This window comes from Thamnophis elegans, chromosome 14 (genome assembly GCF_009769535.1).
Source record: "Thamnophis elegans isolate rThaEle1 chromosome 14, rThaEle1.pri, whole genome shotgun sequence".
NCBI lineage: Eukaryota > Metazoa > Chordata > Lepidosauria > Squamata > Colubridae > Thamnophis > Thamnophis elegans.
Genome location: NC_045554.1, coordinates 45,089,891 through 45,112,186, shown reverse-complemented (window position 1 = coordinate 45,112,186; position 22,296 = coordinate 45,089,891). Strand labels below are relative to the sequence as shown.

Here is a 22,296-nt window from a genome sequence, read left to right as displayed (position 1 = left end):
CGTGACGTCATCACAGCGCGACGAAAACATCGCGCTGTGATCGATAAATGTAAAAATAAAGCGAAAACCTTACCCTAACCGCCCCAAACCTAACCCTAAACCTAACCCTAAACCTAACCCTTAACCTAACCCTTAACCTAACCCTAAACCTAACCCTTAACCTAACCCTAAACCTAACCCTAAACCTAACCCTTAACCTAACCCTTAACCTAACCCTAAACCTAACCCTAAACCTAACCCTTAACCTAACGCTAAACCTAACGCTAACCCTTAACCTAATGCTAAACGTAACCCTAACGCTCTAAACCTAACCCTAACCCTTAACCTAACCCTAACCCTAACCCTAAACCTAACCCTTACCTTTATGTGAATCGGCTTGCTTTAATTTTATTTTTATTTCAATTTTTAATTTTTTTCGTCGCGCTGTGATGACGTCACGTGCGCGCTTTCGTCGAGCGCGCTTTTGTGGACCGCGGTTTTGACGGGTCACGGAACCCAGAAGGGCATTTCTTCCAACAGCTTAAGAAGGTATCTTAAAAGTAAACAAAACCCTCCAGCATTTCTAGATATGCAACAGCCTTTGTTCAAGAATGCCTCAGGATGATCTTCGAGGACTTGCTAAGCAAGACATCGTTATTGGGGGGTAGAAGGATGAGTCTCCTGTTATCTCCCCTTGGTGGGCTCTATTTCTCCCTGGGACCCATGCTGAAAGCATACTCTGTAGGAAGTGAAGCCTAAACAGGAAGCAGAATTTAAAAGAACGTGACGTGCCTTCAAGGGTTGGACTGCCTTTGTTTTTCCCATCGTGGTCTTTAGGATGGAGCCAGAAATAATAAACCTAGACTCTCGGCTCCAAAACAGAGAGGAGGAGAGAGGGCTACAGATCTCAGGCATCCATTTAGCAAAGTTGGACCTTGAGGTCAAAATATTTCCCAGGAAGACCCTCGTCTTAAGACAGTTTTGGATAACCTTTCTAGAAGGCACGAAGCTATCTATGGAGCATCACCGCAGGCTGAATGCCAAAGGTGCACACACTTTTATTGCCCGATATGCCATTTCTTCTCATTCTGTTATTTTTGGACAGCTTTCTCCCTGTCTCTCTGTCTCTGTCTCTCTGTCTCTCTCTCCCTCTCCCTCTCTCTCTTTCTCCATGCAATGTCTCTTCCACTCTCAATTCTCTCTCTGTTCTCTCTCTCTCCCTCTCCCTCTCTCTCCCTTTCTCCTTCTCTCTCTTTCTCCATGCAATGTCTCTTCCACTCTCAATTCTCTCTCTGTTCTCTCTCTCCTTCTCTTTCTTTCTCTCTCTCCATGCAATGTCTCTCCCACTCTCAATTCTCTCTCTGTTCTCTCTCTCTCCTTCTCTTTCTTTCTCTCTCTCCATGCAATGTCTCTCCCACTCTCAATTCTCTCTCTGTTCTCTCTCTCTCCCTCTCCCTCTCTCTCCCTTTCTCCCTCTCTCTCTTTCACTCCATGCAATGTCTCTTCCACTCTCAATTCTCTCTACTCCCAAGTCCACCCATCTTCTTTAGCTGTTCCCTTCATCTGACAACTCTGTGCATACACACACTGGGAACAGGCTCCAGCTGTTCTTCTGCCTCACTGATGTCTGACTCCGAAGGCAGCTGAAAAATGTCAGACAGCCCTGGCCCCCTCTCCGCCTCCGACACAGAGCCCTCATCAGAGCCTTCCCCAGACTCCAGAACTGGCCCATCTTCCTCCCCAACCTCCTCACTGTCCGAATCTGCTGCCAGCTCTGCTGGTGGGCCACAACACCAGGAATGATAGAGGGCGCAATAGCAGTTAGACTTATATACCACTTCATAGGGCTTCCAGCCCTCTCTAAGCGGTTTACAGAGTCAGCATATCACCCCCAACAATCCGGGTCCTCATTTCACCCACCTCGGAAGGATGGAAGGCTGAGTCAACCTTGAGTCAGTGAGATTAGAACCGCTGACCTGCAGATAACAGTCAGCTGAAGTGGCCTGCAGTACTGCACCCTAACCACTGCGCCACCTTGGCAAGCCCTGTAAAGCCTCAGACTTACTCGTAAAATTCAGCAGCAGGAGTATTCTTGAGCTTGGAGCTAACGTTGAAGAACATAGAGTTATTGAGTTTGGGGTCTGTGCAGTTGGGGGTGTTCCAGTGATTATTGCAATGAACCCAGGGAAGCTCGCCCATGGAGAAGGAGGCAAACAGGTAATAGAGAGACCAGGCGATGATAACGTTGTAGTAGAAGCCAACGTAGAGTGCTATGAGGATCACAGCATAGCCCACACCTGAAGACAAAGAAGAAAAAAAAAGAGATTATGCAGGAACTTGGTCACTGGACTCCATTGGGAATCAACTCATTCATGAGATGAAAGAAGTATCATGGCTCTCTGGTACCAGGCCCAAATCTGACACAGAGTTATTGTGGTTCGTTGTAAGGAACAGGATCTCTGCCGTTACAGTGTTGGCTCCCATGGAAGAATTAAGAATCTGCCATCCTAAGTAGCAATAGCCATAGCATTTAGACTTATGTCCTTCTTGTGGCCTGTCGAACGCTGGCCCCTCCAGCAGCCAAATCAGAGGAGGAGGAGGAGGAGGAGGAGGAGGAGGAGGAGGAGGAGGAGGAATGGAAGTGAGGGTCAGCATCAAAAAAAACCTGAGCGCTCCGAGGGGAAAGACGGAATGGAGCTGGCAGACAGAGAGAGAGAGAGAGAGAGAGAGAGAGAGAGAGAGAGAGAGAGATGGAGCCTGGGCCATCTGTCAGCCCTCAGATGCTATCAACATCCCCCAGATCTGGAGGTGGCTGATGAGGAAGAGGAGGAACAGCTGGACCCAGTGCCTGCTGTGCGGATGCACAGAAGGCAGAGGAGAGGAGAACAGTGGAAATCTATGGGCCGGTCCTTGGGATGGAAGAGCCATTGCTGCTAGCAAAGCCCTACCTTAGCTCTAGGGATAAAAGCTAGAGGGTGGAGACGAATAGATGTGGCAGAAAACTATTCATCTGCTTGCCGGACAGACTTGTTAGCCTGCAGTGAGAGAGAAACGTTTTGCGGGGGCTGCTGGTGCTCCTAATAAAGGAATATTTGAGTTCACTTCAGAGAATTGGTCGTGTTTGGGAAGCTGGGTCAGAACAGTCCCGTGCCATCACTCTGCTAAACAACTAATCCCCACAACAGTGTCAAATTATCTAAAAAGGCAGCGTTACCATCATTATTCTCATCCTCCCTATTCCCTGACTCCTTATCTTCTTATAAGTATAACTTGGTTGCTTGTACCTTATGATTTATATTGTTTACTTAGTGTTGTGGCCCAGCAGGAGCCGTTGGAGCTGCCACCAGACTCCAACATCGAGGGGCCCTCTGAGTCGGCTCTGGAGGATGTGGAGGACCCTGGACAGGGTTCCGACTCCGAGCAGGGCGTAGAGAGGCTGGTTGGCCACCAGGAGGCGCCTGAGCCTTGGACCAGTGGGGAGGAGACAAGGGAGTGTGTTCCTGACATCAGCAGTGAGTTGTTCCTGGATGCCCGGCACTGGAGAGCTAATAGGCGTAAGGAACAGTTGTGCAGTTACAGGAGGTAATTGCACTCAGCTGGTGGTCATTAGGCTCCTCTCCGGACTATAAAAGGAATGCTTGTGCACACGCCCCTCTTTGCAGAAGTCAACGCAGGAACTAATGTCGGAGAACATTATTGTGAGCTTGGCACGCTGCATTGCTGCCATGGCTTATCTGTGCTGGATTGCTGCCCAAGCTTGTCTGTGCCGGTTTGCTGCCAAGGACCTGTCTGTCTGTTAATTAAATGCCGTAACTTATCTTTGGCTCGGAGTGTGTGTTGGTGTGGGACGAGGGGGGTCTGAACGCTTAGTATCCTAGTATGATTTATGTTGATTGCTTATTTATCATCCGTGACTATCAGGAAGGGTTGTACCTAATGTTTTATGGTGGATGCATTTTGCAATGACTATGTTAATGAGATTGCAATTGCTGTAGGTAGGTTGAGAGCTTAGGCACCGGAAACAGATTCCTTGTGTGTCTTCTAATCACACTTGGCCAATAAACAATTCTATTCCATGTATATACTGCTTCACCATGCTTTGCAACCTGCTCTAAGCAGTTTACGGAGTCAGTGGTAGACTTGAGGGTGTGGAAACCAAGTAAGGGCCCACTGCTTTATATCGATCGATGAGGCCTGGGGTCTAGTTATGAGACAAAGCATGGAAAGTTTTCATTTGGTAGCTTTGGAATCAGCTATCCCCAGGGATCCAGACCTTACCCACTCTCATGGCCTTCAGGAAAGCTGTTAAAACCTGGCTGTTCCAGCAGGCCTGGGGCTGTTGACCTTATTGTTAAGGTCCAGTCCCGATTAGAACGAATGCGTGGTTTGTGAATTTTAAACTATCCTTTTTTATTTCTTTTTCCTTCTTTTCTTTCTTCTTTTGTAAGCCGCCCGGAGTCCTTCAGGATTGGGTGGCATATAAATTTAATAAATAATATTAATATTATTATTAATAATAATTGATTTGCATAGTGCGCCTTTTTGCAAATCACCATCAGTCAAATGCAAAAAGCCGCACTGCTTGGATCTGCACGCATATTACGAAAATACGTTACAACGTCCTAGGCCCCTGGGTGGGGCCCGACTAGTAATCAATGCCAAATCCGGCGAAACAACTGGCCGCTGTGATACAATTCTGTTGTTGTGATGATGATGATAATAATAATAATAATAATAGTTTTAAAAGTTCAAAAGAAATATTAGTAATCATGTCAGAACATTTCTGGAACATTGATTTTGAAACTAAAGGAAGTTTCGTAAATACAGTATGTTTGGAAACCAACGGTTGAGATAAGGAAAAAAAGACTTGGTGTAAAACTAGGGTGGCATAAAAAACAATCATCAAAATGACCAAGAGATCCGAAACAAGAATAAAAACCCGGAATGGATTGAAGACTTTGGATTTACCTTTAAACAATGGGCATATTTTCCATACTGTAGCAGCCCCTTCTCTATTATATTGGCCCAGAGCAAGTTCCATATAAAACAAAGGCATTCCTGCAATGATGAGGAAGAGGCAGTAAGGGATGAGGAAGGCACCTGGAAAGGCAAAAATAAATACAGATGAAAGAACTGCTGGCTTGCATTCTCACGCCTTAAACTCTCTTTTCCTCCCCTGAAGAGGATTGCATTAAAGAATTTGCTTGAAGTTTCTTTATTTCGGTTGTTCCTAAAGTCATCTTAGATCACAAAGAAGCAGCTGTTGCAGAAACATAGAAAGGAAGAGTATTTAGAACACCCTTGCTCCTTCTTTTTTCTAGACCTAGCCTCTTCGTCATTCTCCACCTCTACAAGACAGATTTTGGTGGCCTTCTCCCTCAATATATTTCTGCTGTGTTGCAATATATGTGCAAAAGAAAAAGGAGGGAGGAGGGAGGGAGGAAGGAAGGAAGGAAGACAAAGAAAGAAAGAAAGAAAGAAGGAAGGAAGGAACAGAAAGACAGAAAGAAAGAAAGAAAAGAAAGAAAGAAAGAAAGAAAGAAGGGAAGGAAGGAAGGAAGGAAGGTAGGTGGGATGGAAGGAAGACAGACAGACAGAAGGAAGGAAGGAAGGTGGACGGAAGGAAGGAAGGAAGACAGACAGAAGGAAAGGCAGGAAGAAAGAAAGAAAAAAGAAAGAAAAAGAAAGACAGAAAGAAGGAAGGAAGAGATGGAAGAAAGAGAAAGAAAGACACACAGACAGAAAGAAGGAAAGAAGGAAGGAAGGAAGAAAGAAAAAGACAGAAAGAAAGAAGGAAGGAAGGAAGGAAGATGGATGGAAGGAAGGAAGGAAGGGAGAAAGAAAGAAAGAAAGAAAGAAAGAAAGAAAGAAAGAAAGAAAGAAAGAAAGAAAAGTCCAAGTAGCAAACTCAGCCTTAAAACTTAAAAATCTCTTTGCCCATTAATTCTCATTTCCATCGGCCTATTAATGAAGATAGGAAAAACAGTATCTAATATCCACAAAATATCGACAAAGATACTAGACCAACAGGATGTGCTAATATCAGGGTGAGGGAATGATTTTTTGTGTGGCTGTAGGTCACATGTCCCAGGTTGGCTGAGGACAATAGTATGGATTGGAGCAAGCCATCAGCAGATGGGTTGAATATGATTGTCAGTGGAAAACCTGCCAGTTTCCCCAAGTATCCCCCGAAACTGCAGCACCAGACGTTCAAGATCTTACCAACCAGTCCAAGATACTCCAAATTCAGATCAGATTATCCTTGTTTCCCAGTTCTCCTCCTCAATCCAAGTACAAACACAGCCTTGTTCTTTTCTGACAATTGGTTTGCTAAGATCTGTGCACTCAGATAAAGTTCAATTAAATGAACAGGTTATAGGATATTAATTTTACTAAGTGTTCTCTCTCTCTCTCTCTCTCTCTCTCTCTCTCTCTCTCTCTCTCTCTCTCTCTCCCTCTCTCTCTCTCCCCCCACATGTGTGTGTTCTTATTCTTCTCTCTCTTCTCCTCCCTTTCTCTTTCTCTCTTTCTTTCTCTCTTTCTTCTCTCTCCTCTCTTTCTACTCTCTCTTTCTTCTCTCCCCCTCTTTCTCTTCCTCTCTTTCTCTCTCTTTCTCTTTTTCTCTCTTTCTTTCTCTCTCTTTCTTTCTCTTTTCTCTCCCTTTCTCTATCCCTCTCTCCTCTCTCTTTTTTCTCTTTCTTTCTCTCTCCCTCTCTCTCTCTCCCTCCCTCCCTCCCCCTGTGTGTGTGTGTGTGTTTGTGTGTGTGTGTGTAATTATGGCTGTATTGGAGTGAGAGCTCCAGAACTGAGCTGAGTAAATTCAGCAGCAGCTTCCCTGGGAAACCGAATACTTTCTCCCATCAGGATGCAGCTAGTTTAAATATCAAAGGGAAGCTACAGCTAATGGGAGATGTTCAAGTTCAAAGAAAATAAATCTGGACAGGTTTCATTCATTTGTACTGTATGGAAGGAAGGCAGGAAAGAAAAAGGGAGGGGTGGATGAATAGAGGGTGGGAGGAAGGAAGGAAGAAAGGAAGGAAGGAAGAAAGGGAGGGAGGGAGGAAGGGAGGAAGGGAGGAAGGGAGGAAGGGAGGAAGGGAGGAAGGGAGGAAGGAAGTCTGCAGGATGTATTCAAAAAGGTCCAAGGAAGGAACTACCAGATGAAAAATCTAAGGAGGTATTTGATGGCCAACATGGCTTATTTATTTATTGAAAAATTCTATCCTTTAAAATTGTTTCCTGATTTGTATTCAAAGGGAGCAGACTTTTCCAGTTGAGGTTGAAAAAAAAAGCAAGCAACGGACTCTCGGGCGCCATCTTCAGAAGCCCCAACAAGGTGACCTTGGTTGATCTCACATATTAGTCTTTCGATGGGTAACCACCTCCAAGATAGTCCAATTTTTGTTTTCCAGGTTCCAGGTTCCACCCCGATGTAAGGGATTACGGGGTCATAGAGCCGAGGTGGCGCAGTGGTTAGAGTGCAGCACTGCAGGCTACTTCAGCTGACTGCTAGTTCTGCAGTTCGGCTGTTCAAATCTACCGGCTCAAGGTTGACTCAGCCTTCCATCCTTCCGAGATGGGTGAAATGAGGACCCAGATTGTGGGGGTGATATGCTGACTCTGTAAACCGCTTAGAGAGGGCTGAAAGCCCTATGAAGCGGTATATAAGTCTAACTGCTATTGCTATTGCTATAAAAAGATGAAACAAAAATATAAGGACTCCTGCCTTGGATGGGGGTGGGGTGTTGAAGTAGAAAGCCGCCAAAGCCCCTTAAAGCACGACGGACCTGCATCTTGGTTCATCTTGTGTAGAGAGAACTGCAATGACTTAATGTCCCATTAAGTGAGTCCTTCCTTGATTCACCCATCAGCCCTCACTCCTACATTCCCCCAGCTTGGACAAAGACCTCACAACCATGCAAATGACACCCAGCTGCTTCACTTTGATCCTAAAAACCTCCCTCCTATGCACTGCCCAGCGCTTCCTCCTCTTGTTTTTCCAAACCACGTGATTGGACATCAAAAGCATTCATTTCGGGGAACTGTAACCTGAAAAGGCAAAAACTGTGCACAGGGAGAGAGAGAGAGTTTTCATCCACACCTCAACGATTGGGAAGGAGCCCTCGGAGACCTCCAAAAAAAGAAGAAGAAGAAGACAAAAATGTATTTGTTCTTTCTCCAGCTTTGTGTGTGTGTGTGTGTGTGTGTGTGTGTGTGTGTGTGTGTGTGTATTTCCCCTGTGAAAAGAGAAGAGGCAGCTTTCAAGATTTCATAGAGTTCAACGATGGCTGAACATCTGGCCATATCTTAGAAATCAGCTCTTAAACATATATTATTGTAATTGTAATTTAATAAATTTATATGCCGCCCAATCCGGTAGGACTCCGGATTCTTATGGATTCTTACCTTTGGACTAAGGTGTTTTTTTTTTTAAAAAAAATGAATAAGCTACATATATATCACTAAACCATAAACAAACCACAATGGTTCTCTCTACACAGGAACTAAGCCAGATCCAAACAAGCCAGCAGTGAGTGCTTTACAAGCGATGCAGGGCCTGCTTTTAATCATGATCAACAGATCCTAATCACTTTGGGGAGGTGAAATTTGAATGCTGGGCTTCTAAGCCACGTCTCATATTTTTCTCACGGTTTTAAAAGAACATTGTCATCATCTGAAGCATCTCTTCTAACAGAGCAACAAAAGTTTGTTGAGTAGCTTGGACTTTTTCGATCGCTGGGCTCATAAATATTTATTTTTGCAAAAGGTTCAGTGGTCCACCTTGAGGTCTGAAGCTACTCATGATGCTTATGGGTACTCATACATGATGTATGATGTATAAGGGTACACATGCATGATGTACAAGGTTACACATATGGGTACACATGCATGATGTATATGGGTACAAATACATGATGCAAATGGGTACACATATATGATGCATAAGGGTACACATACATGATGTATAAGGGTATACATATATGATGCATAAGGCTACACATGCATGATGAATATGGGTACACATGTGTCATGCAAATGGATACAAATACATGATGCAAATGGGTACACATATATGATGCATAAGGGTAGACATATATGATTCATAAGGGTAGACATATATGATTCATAAGGGTAGACATACATGATGTATAAGGGTATACATGTGTGATGCAAATGGATACAAATACAAGATGCAAATGGGTACACATATATGATTCATAAGGGTACACATACATTATGTATAAGGGTATACATACATGATGCATAAGGCTACACATGCATGATGCATATAGGTACACATATATGATGCATAAGGGTAGACATATGATTCATAAGGGTAGACATACATGATGTATAATACATACATGATGCATAAGGCTACACATGCATGATGCATATAGGTACACATATATGATGCATAAGGGTACACATACATGATGTATAAGGGTATACATACATGATGTATAATACATACATGATGCATAAGGCTACACATGCATGATGTATAAGGGTACACATGCATGATGTACAAGGTTACACATATGGGTACACATGCATGATGTATATGGGTACAAATACATGATGCAAATGGGTACACATATATGATGCATAAGGGTACACATATATGATGTATAAGGGTATACATATATGATGCATAAGGCTACACATGCATGATGAATATGGGTACACATGTGTCATGCAAATGGATACAAATACATGATGCAAATGGGTACACATATATGATGCATAAGGGTAGACATATATGATTCATAAGGGTAGACATATATGATTCATAAGGGTAGACATACATGATGTATAAGGGTATACATGTGTGATGCAAATGGATACAAATACAAGATGCAAATGGGTACACATATATGATTCATAAGGGTACACATACATTATGTATAAGGGTATACATACATGATGCATAAGGCTACACATGCATGATGCATATAGGTACACATATATGATGCATAAGGGTAGACATATGATTCATAAGGGTAGACATACATGATGTATAATACATACATGATGCATAAGGCTACACATGCATGATGCATATAGGTACACATATATGATGCATAAGGGTACACATACATGATGTATAAGGGTATACATATATGATGCATAAGGCTACACATGCATGATGAATATGGGTACACATGTGTCATGCAAATGGATACAAATACATGATGCAAATGGGTACACATATATGATGCATAAGGGTAGACATATATGATTCATAAGGGTAGACATATATGATTCATAAGGGTAGACATACATGATGTATAAGGGTATACATGTGTGATGCAAATGGATACAAATACAAGATGCAAATGGGTACACATATATGATTCATAAGGGTACACATACATTATGTATAAGGGTATACATACATGATGCATAAGGCTACACATGCATGATGCATATAGGTACACATATATGATGCATAAGGGTAGACATATGATTCATAAGAGTAGACATACATGATGTATAATACATACATGATGCATAAGGCTACACATGCATGATGCATATAGGTACACATATATGATGCATAAGGGTAGACATATGATTCATAAGGGTAGACATACATGATGTATAATACATACATGATGCATAAGGCTACACATGTATGATGCATATAGGTACACATGCATGATGTATATGGGTACAAATACATGATGCAAATGGGTACACATATATAATGTATAAGGTTACACATACATGATGTATAAGGGTATACATACACCATGCATAAGGCTACACATGCGTGATGTATATGGGTACAAATACATGATGCAAATGGGTACACATATATGATGCATAAGGGTAGACATACATGATGTATATGGGTACACACATAGACTCCCAAAGTTATTCCAGCAGTTGGACACAGACAGTGAGACGTTCTCTAAAAATCTCCAAACGTTGTGATTCCACCATACCTGAAGGATCCCAGATCAGGGGGGGGGGGGGAAACCCTGTTTCATAAAATAAATGTAAATAAACTGATTGGAGGCTGATCTTCCTCCCTGACTCTTCTTCACATACAGTATATAGTGACACTGGTGGAATGGTGTCGTACTTAAAGTCAGTCCCAGGCCAGCATCGGTAGACAAAGCATAATGGAATGATGTGTTCAAGAAAACAATTCGTGAGTTAAGGAGATACTGAGATTGTTCCTTTGCATAACTAGATTTCCATTGAACAGAACATGACTTCTTAATTAAGACTAGTTGGTTTTCACTGAACCTGACTCTCATGTGATTAAGGTCCGATACACAGACACACACACACACACCTGCAGCTGGGTGCAGGCGTATCAGTCAGCCCATCCATTAGACCCCAATTAAATAATAGGAGGTTCGCCAGGTGTTATGCAGTTGGCAAAACATCAGCAACAATTCCAGTTGTCTCCAGAGGCCATCCCCAGGTGAGCTCCACGACTCTAAAGCTGCCGTCCAACTTTTGAGAATGCAAATACCTTTTTCTGGCTACCAAGAGGAAAGACACACATACTTTCACACACACACACACACACAAACACTGCATTTTTCAGTTCAGTTTCAAGGTTTGCGCAGCTGATCGGTCAACGTGCATCTCCCTTTGGCAAAGTTTTCAGAGTCAACTATCAACGTCTCAGATCTGTGTTCTGTTTCATTTGAGACCAATGGTCCTTATTGCGTGCATTCAATGATTCCCAGGCAACGGGGACATCGAAGCACCATAAAATAGAAGCATTTTGTGCTGCCTAATCTTCTCTGGCAACAAGAGAGTTGCCAGGGTCTCCGTTCCATCAAGATGGACTGGCAGATGCCCAACAAAACCTACAGATGTCTTATGTCCCTCCAGATAGCTTGTGGATGAGAGCATTTCAACAGTAGGTTCAATCCTCTAGAGCAGTGTTTCTCAACCTTGGCAACTTGAAGATGTCTGGACTTCAACTCCCAGAATTCCCCAGCCAGCTGGGGAATTCTGGGAGTTGAAGTCCAGACATCTTCAAGTTGCCAAGGTTGAGAAACACTGCTCTAGAGATTACACACACCCCCGGTCTCCCCTTGTGGTTTTCCAAAGACTTCCCCGTCTTTACCCTCAGTTGTAGAGACTGTTGCCCTCATCCATCTCCAGACCATTTCTGGAACAAGCTGAAGCCACTAGGAAGTGGCTCCAAACTCCATGCCTCTCTTCAGGCTGGCATGATTTAAGCAGAACTTTAAAACTGTATTATGGTTCGGTCTCACGTAGCTTGGAGGTGAGGTGGCCTGTTTTGGCATCAATGTGATCGGAGGGTGGACCCCTCTGGGTAAATTGGAAGACATGGATTCGGAGAGTCTTCTAGTTGCACGCTCCCAAAACCTCCAACCATTTCATGGTGTTTTTCATTAATACATTCCAACCTTGTCTCCAATAAAATAGTGGAGTTCTCTGTGTGTCCTGCTCTGTTCTATCTTCAAGCGTGGAGTGAAGATGTTCCTTAAGCTATATGTGGGGAAGGTGGAAGGCATGAAAAAGGCTCAGGAAACCAAGTCCTCATGGAAATAAAATATCTGCGCTCTCTCTCTCTCCTCTCTCTCCTCTCTCTCCTCTCTCTTCTCTCTATCAATCTATCACCCTCTTATCTCTCTCAAACTTTTGCCCTCTTTCTCTCTCTGTCCTCTCTCTCCTCTCTATCTATTACCCCCTTTCTCTCTCTCTCTCCTCTCTATCACCCTCTTTCTCTCTCAATCTTTGCCCTCTTTCACTCTCTCTCTCTCTCCTCTCTCTCCTCTCTATCAATCGATCACCCTCTTTCTCTCTCAATCTTTCCCCCCCCCTCTCTCTCAATCTTTTGCTGATTTTTTCTCTGTCTTTCTTTCTCTTTCTCAATCTTTTTCTCTCAATCTCTCTTTTCCCTCTCAGTCTTTTGCTGTCTTTATCTCTCTATTCTCTCAATCTTTTCCTCTCTCTCCCTCTTTCTCTCTCTTCTCTCTCTGTCTTTTGCTGCCTTTTATCTCTCTCTCAATCTTTTCCTGATTTTTTCTCTGTCTTTCTTTTTCATTCCCAATCTTTTTCTCTCTGTCTCTCTTCTCTCAGTCTTTTGCTGTCTTTATCTCTCTCTCCTCCTCCTCTCAATCTTTTGCTCCCTCTCCCTCCCTCCCTCTTTCTCTCTCTGTCCTCTCCTCTCTCTCCTCTCTCTTACCTCCATCAATCTATCACCCTTGTTCTCTCTCAATTTTTTTGCCCCCCATCTCTTTCACTCTTCTGCTATTTTTTCTCTGTGTCTCTCTTTCTCAATCTTTCAGTCTTTCTTCTCCCTCTGTCTTTTATCTCTATCTTCTCTTTCTCTCTCTCTCAATCTTTTGCTTCCCTCCCCTCTGTCTCAGCTTCTACCTCCTTCTGTTTTGGTGTCTTCCCATCTGCTCCTTTATTTCAACTTATTTTAACTTGCGGGGTCTCCACACGTAGCATGGCAAGACCAACCCAGCAAAAGGTAGGCAGAATCTCAAAGTCAAACCAACCTTAGCTTTCCTGCAGAACCTGGATTAAGGAACGTCCTTCCCACTTGATGGGGACACACCTCGCAGGTCTGGTTGAAAAGCCAAATGAGACAACTCATCACCTTTGTCCATCAACGGAAGCCCTTCTAGAAATCCCAACCAGAACATTTACCCATGACTCAGAAAATATGCCAAAGAAAGAACGTCAGACTTAGCAATGGGGGCATCGCTCTTTATACCAATTGTTCATTCCTGAACCAACACAAAAGTAACCACAGGGAAATTCCTTAGTAGGGACAAACCTATCGAGAATCGATAGCCTTAACGTGAATGTACAGGAGATATACTCTATATTACGTGAGAACACAGGAAGAGACATCAGCAGCCGTGCTACCAAGAACCAGTCCATTTCATCTGTATTTTCTACACCAATAAATAAAATATACTAAAATGCCAGGATTTCAGACTGAAGTTCTCTCATCGTTTTCTCGGGAGAACACAAGATTTTCCAGAGCCATTGTGGTGAACTACCCCGCTTTCCTGAAAATAAGACTTCCCCGGATAATAAGCCTCACCAGTTTTTTGAGCACATGTGCTAAAATAAGTCCTCCCCCCAAAATAAGCCCTCCCCTGCAAATAAACCCTCTCCAAAAATATTAAAACACAGCAGCAGCCATGAGTGGACCACACTCACCGCCTCCAGCACCTCAAAAATAGTAAGACCTCCCTGAAAATAAGGCCAGGTGCTTATTTCAAGGGGGGGTGGCCAAAAGAAAATAAGACCCTGTCTTATTTTCAGGAAAACACGGGTACATCCTTCAATCTTCTACTACAGCTGTCGTAACTAGCGATAGTCCAGTTTCTTCTTAACCAAAGCCACATCCGGAGTCTTTTTAAAAAAAAACAATACCAGTCTTTATTTTCTTTGAAAACAAAACTGGTTGCTGTATAACCTAGAACTGGGGAAGGTGTGTGTGTGTGTGTTGTGTGTTCATTGCTGGAGCCCAACATTTCCCAAGCCAGCAATTTCCAAAAGTCCCGAATTTGAGCCACGCTGGCTAGAAAACTTGAGACTAGCATCTAGATCAGGGGTGGGTTTCTCGCCCCGTTCCAACCGGTTCGGTTGGAACGGGGCTGGCGGCGTCCTCGTGCATGCGTGCGGTGAACGCCTGCGTACTAGCGTCTGTGCGATGCTCCAGTTGCTCCTGGAGGATCGTGGAGGCGCTGTATGCGTCTTGCGCATGCGTGGAAGCGCAGAAGCCCTTCACCGTTCCCAGAAGTTACTTACTTCCAAGTTTGCCGACCAACCGGTTCGCGGGGACCGGTTGAAACCCACCCCTGATCTAGATGGACATGGTTGCACCCCGTTTTCTGGAGCCGTTATGCTCAGCGTGGCCCCAAAGAATCTCAGTGCTTTCTTAGAAGTGGACTACAATGTTCTCTCCACAGGCCACAGCTGAAGGAGGCACTTTTCAGCAGCTCACCACATTCCCAAAATTCATGCCAGACTTCAATATGGAAGCAGTTAGGATCCTCATCCTCCTTCCATCTCCATTTCTGGGAGAAAAGCAGCTTTTGAGCCCATTTCAACATTTTGGGGCAAACAATGTGAAACAAACTTGGGATCCTTTCTGTCGCCACCAAAGGAGAAGATCACTGAAAATGAGGAACTGTACCAAAACCGAAACCAATTGAAACCATACCAAAAAAACCACGCCCTGGACGGGAGGGAAAAGGCTGAAGGATGGTTATTGGAGCTTCTATGCTCAGGAGCAGTCTACCACCATCTCTGCCATGCCTTTCAAGAGCGGTCTAGCCTGGCCAGGGCAGGAAACGTGCAAAGATTGCCTTTGATCCGATCTTACAAAAGAAGCTGGGAAGGAAATCAGGAATGAAGTCTAGCTGAAGTTTTAAACTTGCCCTGCTGAGATAGATTGTGAGTTCAGAGCTCTTGTGCACTAAGAGATGAAATCCTTGTGGGTTGTTGGTGTGTGTGTGCATGTGTGTGTGTGTTTGCAAGGTTCCTTCAAACAAGGGTGCCATCTCTGGATCTTCAGCTCAGCTCCCCAGAGAAGTCACCAACAGAAACTGTGACTTTGTAAAGATAAGCATAAAATCATATTTGCGGGAATACCATCCTGAAAATACACCACTTCAGAGTTGAAAAGGGATAACCAAAGGAAAGGAAGAGAGGAGAAGAGGAGGAGAAAGGAAATCGGAGAGAAGGGAGGAAGAGGAAAGGAGAGGAAGGAGGGAAGGGATAGAAAGAGAAAGATATAGGGCAGGAGGGGGAAGAGAAAGAGGGGAGTAGGGAAGAGGCAAGGGAAGAAAGAAAGGGTAAGGAGAGGAGGAAGGGAGGAAGGAGTAAAGGGAGGGAGGGTGAAAAGAAAAGACAAAATTAGGGTGGTGATAATACAAAATAGGTAGAATGTATACTTTAACCCTTTGTATGGAAAAAAATAAATATGCAAAAGTGATAAAGATAAACAAGAACTATGTGAATGTATACTTGTAACTATATATAGGAGAATAAAAATAAAAACTTGTTAAAAAGGAAAAAGAAACTGTGACTTTGTCGAAAGCCTCCCTGTGTGCCCTTTCAAGGAGAGTGGCATCTGACCCCAGGTGTACCAAACATACCCAGAAACACACACACACACACACACACACACACACACACACACTACACACACACACACACACACACACACACACACACACACACACAGACGAACGAAACTACGAAAACACCAAACGCCAAAGGGGACCGCTTTCCCTTAAGTCTTCCCTCCGTCTTCCCCACTGAAGTGGAGATGATGGGATACGCAGAACAGGTTTGGGGTGGGGTGGGCTGCAAATCAGGTCCCCCTCTCCCCCACCTCACGCTGGGTGAACTCGGCCGGTCTCCGGACTTACCTCCTCCGTTTTTGTAGCAGAGGTAAGGGAACCGCCAGACGTTGGCCAGATCCACCGAGAAGCCCACCACGGAGAGCAGAAAGTCGATCTTTTTGCCCCACGTCTCGCGCTCCTGCAGCGGGGCGCCGGCGGAGCTGTACCCGGGGCCGGCGTGCTCCAGGAGGTGGCTGCTGGTGTATTGCACCCCGTTCTGCTCCTTCACCAGCAAGAGCTCCACGTCTTTCTTGCTCGGGGGAGACGCAGAGGGCTCCTCCGCCTGGACCAGAGGTTTGATCATCTTCGCTCTGGAGGGGCGAGAGTGGATGGGATAAAGAAAGCAACTCAGCCGAGAGGAGCGGGCGAGGCGAGCGAAAGCAGGAGCCGCTTCGCCGGACAGCTGCTCTCCAAGAGCGCAGCGCAAAGACGCGCCCGCCAAAAGGAGGAGGGCGCCGGGCCAGCGGAACCTCCGGCCCAGGGGAGGGTCCTTCCTCCCCTCCCCTCCGCCTCCAGAGACCACCACTCGACCCCCGGAGAGGGGGCTTCCCAAGCCGGTCGCTTCTTCCTGACCCTCCCCCCCTTCCCAAATCAAGAGTTCGGAGGAAGCTCTCCCTTTTCCTCTCCTCTTAGCCGAGACGGAGGACTCTTCTAACTTGGGGAAGGGGTGCGGATGGCGGAGTGGCGACCCCACCCCCGTTGCTCCAATCTCAACGAACTCCCTAGGCCCGAAGGGGGCAGGGTTGTAAACGACCCCCACCCCACCCCCAGGCGTCGCCGCGGAGCTTAGGTTTTCATAGCAGTTTGAAACTTCGGCGCGCGGAACTGAATAGTTGTTAGCGAGGGACAGGGCTTTCCAAAGGGACCCCAAATTGCATGGTCCAAGATATTGTGCTGTGTGTGTGTGTGTGTGTGTGTGTGTGTGTGTGTGTGTGTGTGTGTGTGTGTTTCTCTCCCTGTCCCTTTGTCTGTGTGTGTGTGTGTGTTTCTGTCTCTGTCTCTCTCTGTGTGTATGCCTATCTCTCTCTCTTTCTCTGTGTGTGTGTTTCTCTGTCTCTCTCTCTGTCTGTCTGTGTTTCTTTCTCTCTCTCTCTCTCTCTGTTTCTCTGTCTCTGTCTCTGTCTGTCTGTCTGTGTTTCTTTCTCTCTCTCTTTCTCTCTGTCTCTTTCTCTCTGTTTCTCTCTCTCTCTCTGTGTGTGTGTGTGTCTTTCTCTGTTCCTCTCTTTGTCTCTCCCTCTCTGTTTCTCTCTGTCTCTCTCTGTTTCTGTCTCTCTCTCTTTCTCTCTCTCTCTGGCTCTCTCTCTGTGTGTGTTTCTCTCTCTGTGTGTGTTTCTCTCTCTCTGTGTGTGTGTGTGTGTGTGTGTGTGTGTGTGTGTGTCTTTCTCTCTTTCTCTCTGTGTGTCTCTGTGTTTCTCTCTCTCTCTCTTTGTGTGTGTGTGTGTGTTTCTTTGCCTCTCTCTCTGTCTCTCTCTGTCTATCTGTGTGTGTGTGTCTCGCTCTCTGTGTTTCTCTGTCCCTCTGTCTGTCTGTCTCTCTCTCTGTCTCTCACACACTCACTCACTCTATCTATCATCTATCTATCCATCCATCCATCCATCCATCCATCCATCCATCCATTTATCTATCTACACACACGGTGTGTGTGTGTTTGGCCTCGCCTCCCTTAAAGCTAACCACTTCCACCAGAAAAGTGCCTGCTTGGACTCAAAACACACCCAAGGCTTCATGCTTCTGCTGTTCTGGGACTGTGCAAAGGTATTTTTCCCTTCAGGAAGAGCAGCCGAAAGGACAATCAAGGACGTCCCCAAACGGGGACAAGGAAGCAGTCCCCCATTTTTTTTTAATTAAAAAAAAAATCCGAATCAAAGGCAGAACTTTTTGTCCAAGCAACTCGAGTTGTGTAAACATTCTCCAGAACTGCAGGATGGGGGGGGGGGAAAATAGCAATCATTTCCTTTTCAATGGGAGGTTTGTGTGCCCAATTTGATATAATCCAATTCGTAATCTGGAGTTGAGGTGTGGCTTTAAACTGCCTGGAATTCATTCTGCCAGGGCGACCAAGGATGTGGGTGCAATTCCTTTCTCGCCTGGACAGAATCCGCCTTGCAGAAATTCACAAGGGTGCCAAAACTTGTCTTTCTATAATGCATTGATTTCCCAATCTGGGCTGAAAAACTGCCATTTACATGTTTTCGGTATGTACACGTCAGGAAACATTACAAGAACAGCACTCGAATGGCTCCAGATTCAACTGGATCAAGGGGCAAGAAACAGCGAAATAACGAAGCCAATGTTACTGATCCATTTTTTTTTCTTTTTAAAAAGTATATTCCTGCATTCCTTAAAGTCAGTGCAGTCATTAGATTTCTTTTTCTTTCTTCCTTTTTTTAATTGTCAGGTTTAAGGACAGAACAACAAAGCATTTTCCCCACTAAAATTGTTCTAAAGGTTATCTGAACCGTATCATTTTTCTTTTTTTGCCTTACCCGACAATAACTACGATCAACTCTCACACATCACATCCATCCCAAGGCTAGCTGTAAATCTTTTCATTATACAAATATCTCTTTATTTTGCTTTGAGAGGGATCAGAATTGGGTTTTGGATTACAGGTTTCATTTTGAAATAAACCCACCTGGAAGTCTTTAAGAAGATGTTGGACAGCCATTTGTCTGAAATGGTATAGGGTTTCCTGCCTACGCAGGGGGTTGGACTAGAAGACCTCCAAGGTCCCTTCCAACTCTGCTATTGTATTGTATTGAATTTCGTTTTCTTTTCTTGTGGCTCAGTTGTGGACAGGCTGGATAAAGTGTCTTTAAACACACACACACACAAACAAACACAAGTGTGCAATCCAGAAACGCCCAAGAGACTAAACAACTTGCAAACCCTCATGTGTGAAATTATGACCAAGGTTATAATTTTGTTATAGAAATGTCGGCAGTCCCGCGGGCTAGGAGGGGAAAAACACTTCCTCAGTTGCTCAAATCTGGGTCCGAAGCCACCCAGAAACACGGCATGCATTGTCTGTGGGGTTTTTCTGCCACCCACTGATCTCTTCTCCCTCTTCTTCTTGAGAACCTTCTTGATGGCACCAACAGCCAGCCAGCCAAGATCTCAAACTCATCCCAACCTCGCTTACCTGTCCCGAGGAAGAAGTCCTTACAAAAGACTCACCTGTTAGCCTGTTCCGACTATTTCAGGAGATGCTAGAGAAATAGTCCATTCCTCCTCCAGTTGGAGATGGGGAGGGAGTGGGAGGCAGAAAGCAGATAGGATGACCAGAGTCCTGTCCGAATGGTCTTCTCCCTCCTCAGGACCAGGAAGACACTGTAGGCAAGGCATCGGAGAAGCCCTTTAAACCTCCCTCCATGATTGAATTACTGGATTGATGAAGCTTCACAGATGTCCTGCCCTGAAGCAAAGCTTCTTCCAGAGATGGTTTTCGCCTGGAGCAACTGCTTCTCTTCTCTGCTTCTCCTAAAGGCCAGTGCATCTGATTTCCAAGGCAGGGAAAGAGGGGGGAAAGAGGGAGGGGAGGAGGGGAAAAAAAAAGACCCTTGGCTTCTAAGACTTCTTGAATTCTTCCCTTGGTTTCTTTCGGTTAGGAGTAGATGATGGCTCTGCTTTGTGTTCCACCTGAGCTTCTGGGTGGGAGAACGCAGCAGCTCTGGAAAATGTATAATATCAGCTGCCCCCTCAAGGTACAAAAAAAAAAAGGAAGAAGAAGAAGTCCTCAATTGGATTTGCTCCCACCCCACCCCACCCCAAAAGCAGGCTTAATCTTGAATCTGTCAGGACCACGTTGCACCTAATGGTGTTTGACAAGAGTTTAGATGGTTTGGCTTATTGGCTTATTTACATTTAGGGAAAGCGATTTTAAAGAGCGACCAACTTTAACCGACTCTGGGCACTTTGTCCTAGGAAACAAAATCCAGGAGAATAAAGTAAAGTAAGTAACAGATGGTATGCATTCAGTCGGGAGTTCGGGGGCGGGGGAAGGGGAAGGAATCATAGAAAACGGGGCGAAATCATACAGGAGAAAATTGTGTGCCCCATCTGCTAGGCAACCTGGGAAAAGATCTTGGTCTTTAGTGACTTTTTCTAAGTATCTTCAGGGCAGGGTCCTTGGTTATTGTTCTTGTATTGATTGTTGTTCGCTGCTTCTTGTGAAATGGGTAGTCATATAAAGGTGATGATAGATAGATAGATAGATAGATAGATAGGTAGGTAGGTAGGTAGGTAGGTAGGTAGGTAGGTAGGTAGGTAGGTAGGTGGATGGATGGATGGATGGATGCAGTAGATAGATAGATAGATAGATAGATAGATAGATAGATAGATAGATAGATGATAGATAGATAAATAGGTAGGTAGGTAGGTAGGTAGGTAGGTAGGTAGGTAGGTAGGTAGGTAGGTAGGTAGATACTGTAGATACATAGATGGATAGATAGATAGACAGCATGATGATAGATGATAGGTAGGTAGGTAGGTAGGTAGGTAGGTAGGTAGGTAGGTAGGTAGGTAGGTAGGTAGATAGATAGATAGATAGATAGATAGATAGATAGATAGATAGATAGATAGATAGATAGATAGATGAGAGAGAAAGATAATGGGTGGGTGAATAGACGGATGGATGGATGGATGGATGGTAGATAACAGATGAATGATAGATTAATGAGAGATTGTTCTCACTTCAGAAAGTTCCTCCTTATTTCTAGGTTGAATTTCTTCCTTGGTCAGTTTCCATCCATTATTCCTTGTCTGGCCTTTGGGTTCTTTGGAAAATAAGGTTGAATCCCCTCCTCTCTGTGGCAGCCCCTCAAATATTGGAAGACTGCTGTCATGTCTCCCCTGGTCCTTCTCTTCACTAGACTAGCCATGCCCAGTTCCTGCAACCGTTCATCACATGTTTTAGCCTCCAGTCCCCCAATCATCCTGGTTGCTCTTCTCTGCACTTTTTCTAGAGTCTCAATCTTTTTTATAGATGGATCATAGGTAGATAGAAAGATAGAAAGAAAAATAGACAGACAGACAGACAGAAGATATGGTTAGGTAGGTGGGTGGGTGGGTGGGTGGGTAGGTAGGTAGGTAGGTAGGTAGGTAGATAGATAGATAGAGAGAGAGAGAGAGAGAGAGAGAGAGAGAGAGAGAGAGAGAGTAGGTAGGTAGATAATAGATAGATAGAGAGAGAGAGAGAGAGAGAGAGAGTAGGTAGGTAGATAATAGATAGATAGATAGATAGATAGAGAGAGAGAGAGAGAGAGAGAGAGGGAGAAGGTAGGTAGATAATAGATAGATAGATAGATAGAGAGAGAGAGAGAGTAGGTAGGTAGATAATAGATAGATAGATAGAGAGAGAGAGAGAGAGAGTAGGTAGGTAGGTAGGTAGGTAGATAATAGATAGATAGATAGATAGATAGATAGATAGATAGATAGATAAATAGATAGAGAGAGAGAGAGAGAGAGTAGGTAGGTAGATAATAGAGAGAGAGAGAGAGAGAGTAGGTAGGTAGATAATAGATAGATAGATAGATAGATAGATAGATAGATAGAGAGAGAGAGAGAGAGAAGGTAGGTAGATAATAGATAGATAGATAGATAGATAGATAGATAGATAGATAGAGAGAGAGAGAGAGAGTAGGTAGGTAGATAATAGATAGATAGAGAGAGAGAGAGAGAGAGAGAGTAGGTAGGTAGGTAGGTAGGTAGGTAGATAATAGATAGATAGATAGATAGATAGATAGATAGATAGATAAATAGAGAGAGAGAGAGAGAGAGAGAGAGAGAGTAGGTAGGTAGATAATAGATAGATAGATAGAGAGAGAGAGAGAGTAGGTAGGTAGATAATAGATAGAGAGAGAGAGAGAGAGAGAGAGAGAGAGTAGGTAGGTAGATAATAGATAGATAGATAGATAGAGAGAGAGAGAGAGAGAGAGAGAGAGAG

The 22,296-nt window shown here is 44.4% G+C and overlaps 2 protein-coding genes across 2 annotated transcripts in view; both read right to left on the bottom strand.

The window, feature by feature from the left end:
* Nucleotides 1-16,656, bottom strand: part of SLC6A2 (solute carrier family 6 member 2) — a 48,101-nt gene extending 31,445 nt beyond the window's left edge. The window contains exons 1-3 of the mRNA XM_032231146.1: nt 16,380-16,656; nt 4,948-5,079; nt 2,045-2,276 (exon numbers count right to left, since the gene is read on the bottom strand). Of these exons, the coding sequence (XP_032087037.1) occupies nt 2,045-2,276; nt 4,948-5,079; nt 16,380-16,656 (641 nt within the window). The remainder of the gene's footprint in view (nt 1-2,044; nt 2,277-4,947; nt 5,080-16,379) is intronic.
* Nucleotides 16,657-18,568: 1,912 nt separating this feature from the next.
* The window catches only part of LPCAT2 (lysophosphatidylcholine acyltransferase 2), a 22,809-nt gene continuing 19,081 nt past the window's right edge, over nt 18,569-22,296 (bottom strand). The window contains exon 4 of the mRNA XM_032231145.1: nt 18,569-18,603. Coding sequence (XP_032087036.1) covers nt 18,569-18,603 — 35 coding nt within the window. The remainder of the gene's footprint in view (nt 18,604-22,296) is intronic.